The following is a 9,644-nucleotide window of genomic DNA, read 5'->3' as shown; positions in this document are numbered from 1 at the left end:
AAAAATGTTTTATTTTGCGAAAAATCGATGTTATGTAATTCCTCAAGTTCTTTGTTTATAACAATCTTATCGACATCCGGATCAACTGTTACCCAAAAAATTCGTGTTCTACGGGTCAAAATACATAAAAAAAACTTTTGTAAGTCCATCTAAATAAAGGAGCCCGTAGCACCCCCTCCTGGCCACAGCACTAATTTGTTTATAAGCCAAAAATTGTTTATAACTTTAAATCATTGCTGAGGCTGCTTAAATAATCCTATTTCAATTCTGTAAAGTGCATTAGATAGGTGGACTACCTCTTTATAAGTAAAAAAATTGACAAATCTTTGTATGTTCTAGATTTTGTTGAGCAAGATTTTAAAAAATTTTAATTTTTTAAAAAAAGTTTAGATTGCAAAATTATTATGCAAAATCTAGTAAGTCAATTTCAATGAACTTTGTTGTACGGTTTTAGCACATTAGATAAATTTTCTAAGCGAATTAGGAAGGTTCCAAATGTAACCTAATTGATGGAAAATTATTGAATAAGGGCAGGCTTGTTTTGCCCCCTTATTTTATATTTATTGCTATTTTGAAGCAAGGGTGATAAATTAAGACATGTTTAACCAATCACATCTGATAGAAAATTTAATTTTATTTGTTTTATTTTTATACGACTTTGTTCTAAAATGAATAATTTTTAAGTTATAAGCAAAAAAAAGTAGAAAAAACGAAATTTTTTGGAATTTTTAAATATTTTATTTTTTTTATTAATGTTCCGGGCATATTTGAGAAGGAGCATAATTCAATTATTATTAATGAAGTTATCAACTAACTTTATCCGCAAAAATCTGAATGCCACCTCTCACATCCACCTAAAAACAGATCCTTACTAGACTATATAGATAAGTTATGATATTATAAATTATATCAATTAAAGTAACCAAAAATATATTTATTGGTTTTACTGCTGTTTCTGAAATAACTATTTACAAGAATAATTTTATCGATATCTCAAATGGACTCTTCTACTCAATTGTTAATCTTCCGATGACCAAACTTTTTTTGTTACACGGAATATCAACGGGGACCAAAAATGACCCCCAGTCAAAAATGACAATTGACAAAAAAATTAAGTTGTTTTAAAAAATAAAATAATGTATTCGTAATTTTAATGTTATTATGGTATCATACATACATAAATACATAATCGACGATCCTCTTATACCGTAAGGTGTCGAGGTGTCTTCTTTACTCGTTATTCTCTGCGAACTTACGTCACTTTTTTCGGTCCCTAGCTAATTCTTTGGCTTTCTGTCACGATTTTCCTTTATTTTGCAATATTTCCATCACACTTGTATTTCACGTTTTCCTTGGTCGGCCTCTCCTGTTTTTCCCTATCGGCCTCGCTTGCCATGTCATTTTAACCTGTCTGCCATATTATGGTATCAATAAATGTTAAATAAACATTAGTAAAACATATTTTTAATTACCACTGAACAAAAACAGTAATCATAATTATGAACATAGAGCTAAAGAAATTTTAAAATATACACTAATTTACGTCGCCACAGGTTTAACAATTTTCTTTTTAATATTGGAATGTTCCTTACAAATAAATCCACACAATGGACGGTATTTAACTAATAGAAAATTCGAACACGGAAGGTCAAGGGAGTTCATCTTTGACCCCAAATCCAGAAAATATATTTTTCTCATAAAATTTAGGGAATTTTTGAAGTTATACTTCTTTAGGCGCGTTTGGGAGTACCTATATGTATATGTGCGCGAGTTCATCAAAAGTCTTGGTCCTGGGCGCAGCTCAAACGTTATACGTGCTCTGATTGGGTAATTACAATGATCTGTCAATAATTGTTCAGTAATCAGATAGTCCGGTGCCAGACACCGGCCGATGCAGACGTTCCAGCGCAGCGGAGAACCAGCCGAGAGAAGCCGAAGGAGTGGGAGTGACTTTGACTGTTGAACTTCTCAATTCAGCCACGAATGTAAGCGTGGCAAGCAGTCGGGCGCTTCTTACTATCTGAGGCGAGAACCAGAGGCAAAGGCTAATCTTCTGGATGTGGTAAACTTAGGGAGTTTGATTTTTATTGGATTCTCTGAGACGCCACAGCTAGAGATTGGTTAGCGGAAAAACAAAACGGGCTCCGTTAGGGTATCGACACTGCAAGGTGTAGATTTTTAGAAACCTACATCGGGCAGCCCCGGCCTCTGGGTCAGTAGAACGAGAATCAGCAAGAGGAACCCTAATCCAGTTCTGTCTGGGTTAGTGAACAGCCGCGATAGCTCCAGGGAAGCTGACCCTGAAACCGTGCTGGTATCGAGCCAGACGGCTGCAAAAAAGGCTCAGCAAAATTAGGACTATCCGCACCCAGATGACTGATCGAGCTAGGTCTCGATCACCTCCCCTTTCTATGGCCACTCCGCCAACCTATGAAGATTCACGTAAAGTGAATCTTAACCTGTTTCAGGAGCTACGTACCGATGAAACCGACAGTTATTCAACTGTGGATGACAAAAGTGAGAGAGACGGGGAATTTAAACTCCCTAGGAGAGAGAAGAAGAAGGAAAAGTCTAAAAAGAAGAGAGAGGAGAAAGACAGAAAATGCGACGAGAAAAAGAAATCAGAGGAAAAGAAAAAAGACAAGGAAAACCCAGAAGTAGAGGCCATGGAGAAAGAAGTCCCCGACGAGGCAGGTAGAGGTACCACCAAAAGGGCTAGGACAGCCAACGAAGAAAACAACAGCAAAGATGAGCTCCTAAAAGAGCTAGCAGACCAAAAAGAACTGATGAGACAGCTGTTCGAAGCCACCAAAACCAGAGAAGCCCAGTACGAGAAACGGCTGGTAAAAAAGGACAAAGAGATAGCCCAGCTGAGGGCTGAAATAACGGAGCTGAAAGACGCGATGGTCAAGTCACAAAAGCAGGTGGTGGACCGACTAGACGTGCTAATGGAAGCCCCCAACGAAACTGCCGAAGCCAACGACTGGAAAGTCACAGCCGACCGCAAAAACGCAGAAGAAAAGCCAAAGAAGATTTCCCATCACTAAAATCTCCACTCTCTAGAGACGAGGCGACGTCATGGGAACGAAAGGCAGTGACGCTATGAGGGCTGCTTCACCTCCAATACACGAACTCATCCTGCCAAAAGGAACAGTAGATCCAATCCACCCAGCGACGAACACAAATGGAGACACGCTTGCCCTACAGCATCCCAGTGGTTCGGTGACGGAGAACATGGAGACGGACCAGAGTGAAGATAACACCGTGTTGCCTGAACAACAGGCAACACCACACCGTAAGCCGCCTGTAATAAAATTACAGAGTGTAAGCGAGATAGGGGCCATCCTCACCATAGCCCAAAAGAAAAAGTTTACACGGTAAACAGGATTTCCACGAGCGGTAGGGAAACCATCATCCAGGCGAAAAGCCCGGAAGACTACCGAAAAATGGTGAGGATAATAGAAGACTACGCGAAGACATATAAGGCTACAGAAAACACGGATAAGAGGCTACAATGGATAGCCTTCCCATTAGACGAAGATATAAAACCCAGAGTGGTTTTAAGACGATTGCCCACAAAGAGCACCTAGAAGGCAATCCAAGAAGAAATGGCAGCACAATATCAGATTGTCTGTCATACAGCGAAGAATATGTCTACCAGAGTCGGCCCCAAGGGACCACTCCCAATGTTCGTCCTGACTCTGTGTCATGAGGACGTTAAGAGGGCAAAGCGGATCTCCAATTTGTGCCACATGAAGGTCGTGGTAGAGGACCTACGCAAAGCAACAGGACCAACGCACTGTTACAACTGCCAAGGTTACCATTATGCCCAGAACGCGTGCCACAAGGACCCCAAGTGTGTGAAATGCGGCGAAGATCACCCTACAAAGCTATGTAAATGAGCTAGAGAAGTAAAGGCAACATGTGCAAACTGCAATGGAAGCCATCCAGCCAACTACAGAGGATGCCCTAGATGCCCAACCTGAGGAAGACCACCACCACGAAGGCCACAACAACAGACGCTCAGAAGACAACAGGCAACCGGGGTATCCTACGCCCAAGCCACGCAAGCAAACAAGCAACAAACACAAACGCAAAACACCACAGCGATCCCCCAAGACGAAGACTACCTAGTCAGAATGGTAACCAACATAGTGACTAAGGTAGTCCAAGAAGTTATCCTAGGTACCAGGCAGACACAGAACTAATGCAGGCAGACAGGGGATACTTGTGGATAGGCTCCTGGAATCAGGGCGGCATATCAACAACCTAGAACATCATGGATGAACTCGCCAACAGATACGAGATGGACATCGTAGCAATACAGGAAACTAAGCTAACCAACAACTTTAATCTAAAGTTCCCTGGGTACGATGTATACAGGAACGACCTCAGGAGAAGATCAGGAGGAACGGCCATCCTAGCCAAGAAGGGAATAAAACACACAAGATGCACAACTCCACCTCTGTAAACATGGAGGCAACAACAATATAAGTGAAAATGAGGCAAGGCGCAGTCAGAATAACATCAGCCTACGTAAGACCGCAAGACCCATTAATGGACGATGACCTAGATGCGTTCCTAAGCATCGCCGAAACATCGATAATAATAGGAGGCCTAAATGCGAGATCCCCCAACTGGAACGATAGAGCTACGAAGAGAAATGGACGACTACTAAATAGCTACATAGAAAATAACGATGAAACAGTGGCAATGGGCCCAGAAGAACCAACACACTTTCCTGGAAATGGACTTCCCACCCACATCGACATCGTGGTGGTAAAAAACCTAGAATTACAAGCAGAACTAATCACCCTAAACGAAGGAACAACATAGCCAAACCCCATTCTACTAGCACTAGGAACATGGGAAGAAACAAACTCGCAGAAAAGAATAAAAAAGAAAATAAAGTGGACAAATTATAAAAGATTAGTGAGTGAAGGAATAAATACAGTGCCAGTTTTAAATAACCCACAACACATAAAAGAAAAAGTCCTAGAGCTATAAAACATCATCCAAGAAGCAATCAGAAACAGCACAATAGAGGAAGAAGTCGAGATCCACACGGGAAGGTTCAAAGACATACCACAAGAAGTACAAGACCTGAGAAGGGAAAAAACAGAGCGAAACAAATAGCCAGAAGAACAAGAAACCGAGTAGACAAAACCTGGGCAAACACATTAAACAGAGAGGTCAAAACGGCTCTTCGACAACACCACAGCGAAAAATGGGACAACTTTATACAAGATATGGAAGAATTAGACTTAAATATGAAAAATGTTTGGAAGCTCCAGAAAATGATAAAAAGCGACAGAAAACACATCCCACCATTACATGGAGAAAACAGCATGGTATATGCCTTAGAAGAAAAAGCAGAAGTGTTGAGGTCCACACTCGAAAGAGAATGCAGGTTACACTACCACCCAGACGAGGACGTAGACTTTATGGAAGAAGTCGAAGAGCAAGAAGAAAGACCAGAGGATCCAGAGGACATCATCCCCCCAACATCACCGGAAGAAATAAACGAACATATAAAAAACAGTTAACCGAGAAAAGCGCCTGGTCTAGACGAAATAACAAATAGAGCCCTAAAGTACTTGCCTATAAGAGCTATAGTGTACTTTAAAAACATAGTGAACGCGATATTAAGATACAAAATATTCCCGAATAGATGGAAAGAGGCCCATGTCATTATGATTCCAAAACCTGGCAAGAACCACACATTCCCGCAGAACTACAGGCCAATCAGCTTACTCCCAGCTATCAGCAAGATAGTGGAAATAATTATTCTCAGCAGACTGCAAACGGAAACAAACATATTAGAGATAATTCCAGAAGCTCAATTCTGATTCAGAGCAGAGCACTCCAGCGAGCTACAAGTACTCAGGTTAACTGAGTACATAGCAGCTGGATTCAACGATAAGCAGTACACTGGAGCAGCAGTCCTGGACGTAAGCAAAGCTTTCGACAGAGCATGGCATAAGGGGCTCATTATATAAAATGCGAGGTTATGGGTACAGCGGGGCGATGACGAGGCTGATCTCCTCGTACTTAGGTGGCGCTACTTACTAAAGTAAGTTGCTTATAACTTCGTTTTTTTAAATGGGACACCCTGTACATTTTTACATTTTGCATTCTCCTCGATGTCTTCTTTATTAAAATATGAGGTTTTGTAATGTTATATAGGGTGGTTTAATAGATAAATACGTTTTTTTTTTATTAATTTCGTAGAAACTTTCACACCCAGTAGATAACCTATGTATGTTCTGGCACATCCCCTAAATCGCAACCCTTAAATATTAATAAATGCCAAACGGCTTAACGTAGGATGACGTGTGACGTATCGTTGGAAAGGGATTGAAAAAGGGGGTTGAATGCAGTATGTGGCGTGCGCATCGGAATATGCCAAAAGGGCATTACGTCATATCTTCTTTTCTATTGGTCCGATTTTGACGTAAGAGGGCTCGTCGGAACGGGGAGGGGGTAACGAATAAGTTGAGACAAAAAACAAAGATGGCGGCATTGCCAAAACGGCATTACAGCATATCTTCGTTGCTATTGGTCCGATTTTGACGTATGGGGTGTCAAATAAAAGCGGTGGTGACACAGAAGCCAACTGTCAATTCTTCTTCTTCTTTTCGTTTGTCAATTCTTCTTCTTCTTTTCGTTTGTCAATTCTTCTTCTTTTCCGTATAGTGCCTAACAGAACGTGACATTCGACATCTTTGTTGTCATTGGTCCGATTTTGACGTATGGGGTGTCAAATGAAAGCGGTAACGACACAGAAGCCAACTGTCAATTCTTCTTCTTCTTTTCGTTTGTAAATTCTTCTTCTTTTCCGTATAGTGCCTAACAGAACGTGACATTTGACGTAGATATGTGACATTCGACGTAGGACGTGAATGACGTGAAATTCGACGCAGCACGTGACATTTGACGTAGATATGTGACATTCGACGTAGGACGTGAATGACGTGAAATTCGACGCAGAACGTGACATTTGACGTAGATATGTGACATTGTTCAGTTTTCCGTCCGACATTCGAAGCAGAACGTGACATTTGAACGTGAATGACGTGACATGTGACGTAGGACGTAAATGACGTGACGTGAATGACGTGAAATTCGACGCAGAACGTGACATTTGAACGTGAATGAGTGACGTGAATGACGTGACGTGAATGACGTGTGAATGACGTGACCTGAATGACGCGAAATTCGACGTAGGACGTAAATGACGTGACGTGAATGACGTTACGTGATTGACGTGACGTGAATGACGTGACATTCGACTTGCTATCTTCTGCTACCGTCTGCTAATCTCTATTACCTTCTGCTTCGCTCTGCTACACTCTGCTGACCCCTTATACCGCTCTGTGATCGTCTGTGCCTTCTGTTAGCGTGTCTCTGATGACGTCTGTACGTCTCTGGTACCCTCTGTGACCCTCTGCTACCCTCTGTGACCCTCTGCTACCCTCTGTTACCCTCTGCTACCCTCTGTTACCCTCTGCTACCCTTTGCTGTTACATTAAAAGCGGTTTAGAATATGACGTCTGTACGTCTCTGTGATCGTCTGTGCCTTCTGTTGGCGTGTCTCTGATGACGTCTGTACGTCTCAGGTACCGTATGTGTCTTCTGTTAGCGTGTCTCTGATGACGTCTGTACCCCTCTGTGATCGTCTGTGCCTTCTGTCAGCGTGTCTCTGATGACGTCTGTACCCCTCTGTGCCTTCTGTTAGCGTGTCTCTGATGACGTCTGTATGTCTCTGGTACCCTCTGGGATCATTACGGTGTAATTCTAACCTGCCATAACCATATAATGGGAATCTTACTGATTGTAACATGTCATGGCACGTACAGCACGTTTTACGAAGAAGAATTACAGAAAACAAAAAATCCCGACACTTACTTGGTTGAAAAAGTACTTAGATGAAAAGGCAATAAGATGTATGTTAAATGGTTAGGATTGGATAGCAAACACAACAGCTGGATTACTAGTTCAGATGTAGTTTAAGGATCTATATTTCGATACGCCGCGTAGACATACAACAAAGATAGCTTACCAAACATATGAACAACAAAGATAGCTTACCTTGATTCAGTATTTATCACTGCACTGCGAACTAACTAGCGACACGTTCAGAAACTGTGGTTCGGACACAATTGGTGTACTTTATGCCTGTCGGAAACTCAATGAACTGGCTATCCCCCGATTTCTATTTATATAGTAGGTTAATCTGATGACGCATTAAAATTTACATGTATGTACTTGCAGGATTCTTTGAAACGGCATGTGCATATTATTGCTAGAGTTTGCGGTTTTGATTTCCGTTATTAACGCGTCGTGTAGAATGTGCTGTGTCATAATAATGAAATCGTATACTAAAAAATATAATTGATGCTTTTTTTTGCGGTCATTGCCATATTATACATTCTTATTTATTTTGCAATATCAGGTTAAAATGCAATATTAGACATGTGAATATTATTTATATAAGTTGCAGTTTTAATTTCCGTTTTAACGAGTCGTGTAAAATTTGCAAGGTGTTTCTGGCGATGTTGCAAAAATATAATCGTTGCTTTTTTGCGGTCATTGCCCTACATTCTTACTATTGCGATATTATGTTACAGGTGTAATATGAGATTGGGAATGTGCCTTGCTTCCGCTGACACATTCGTTTTGTGTGACTAATGAAATTCTATTTAATACTTAGTATTAGATGTGAATTTTATGAATAATAAACTCGTATTTAATTTCTTCTTCTTCTTTGTGTCAAGCCATCTGTCAATTCTTCTTCTTTTCGGTGTGTCACTTCTTCTTCTGTTTTCCGGTTTGTCAATTCTTCATTGTGCTGTGCCATTGTTACTTCTTCTTCTTCTTTTCGTTTGTCAATTCTTCTTCTTCTTTTCGTTTGTCTTGTTGCTATCAATTCTTCTTCCTCTTCTTCTTTTCGGTGTGTCAATTCTACTTTGTGTCGAGCCATCGTCACTTCTTCTTTTCATTTGTCACGTCACCTTCTTCTTCTTCTTCTTCTTTTCCGCAGCCGTCAATTCTTCTTCTTCTTTCCGGTTTGTCAATTCTTCTTCATTTTGTTAAGCCATTGTCACTTCTTCTTTTAGTTGTCATGTTGCTGTCAATTCTTCTTCTTTTCCGCAGCCGTCAATTCTTCTTCTTCTTTCCGGTTTGTCAATTCTTCTTCATTTTGTTAAGCCATTGTCACTTCTTCTGTTAGTTGTCATGTTGCTGTCAATTACGGCACTGCCGCCATCTTTGTTTTTTGTCTCAACTTATTCGTTACTCCCTCCCCGTTCCGACGAGCCCTCTTACGTCAAAATCGGACCAATAGAAAAGAAGATATGACGTAATGCCCTTTTGGCACTGGCGCCATCTTTGTTTTTTTTGTCTCAACTTATTCGTTACCCCCTCCCCGTTCCGACGAGCCCTCTTACGTCAAAATCGGACCAATAGAAACGAAGATATGACGTAATGCCCTTTTGGCATATTCCTATGCGCACGCCACATACTGCATTCAACCCCCTTTTTCATCCCCTTTCCAACGATACGTCACACGTCATCCTACGTTAAGCCGTTTGGCATTTATTAATATTTAAGGGTTGCGATTTAGGGGATGTGCCAGAACATAC

The 9,644-nt window shown here is 41.0% G+C and overlaps 1 protein-coding gene across 1 annotated transcript; it reads left to right on the top strand.

Annotated features, from left to right (window-relative positions):
* Window positions 1–2,372: 2,372 nt before the first annotated feature.
* Window positions 2,373–8,636, top strand: LOC126883788 (histone-lysine N-methyltransferase, H3 lysine-79 specific-like). The gene is made up of 2 exons (XM_050649457.1): window positions 2,373–2,990; window positions 8,631–8,636. The coding sequence occupies exons 1-2, from the start codon at window positions 2,373–2,375 to the stop codon at window positions 8,634–8,636; spliced, it is 624 nt and encodes a 207-aa protein (XP_050505414.1).
* The last annotated feature ends 1,008 nt before the right edge of the window (window positions 8,637–9,644 follow it).

Source organism: Diabrotica virgifera, chromosome 4, assembly GCF_917563875.1.
Source record: "Diabrotica virgifera virgifera chromosome 4, PGI_DIABVI_V3a".
NCBI lineage: Eukaryota > Metazoa > Arthropoda > Insecta > Coleoptera > Chrysomelidae > Diabrotica > Diabrotica virgifera.
The sequence above is the reverse complement of the archived record's forward strand: the minus strand, read 5'-3'. Positions and strand labels throughout refer to the sequence as shown.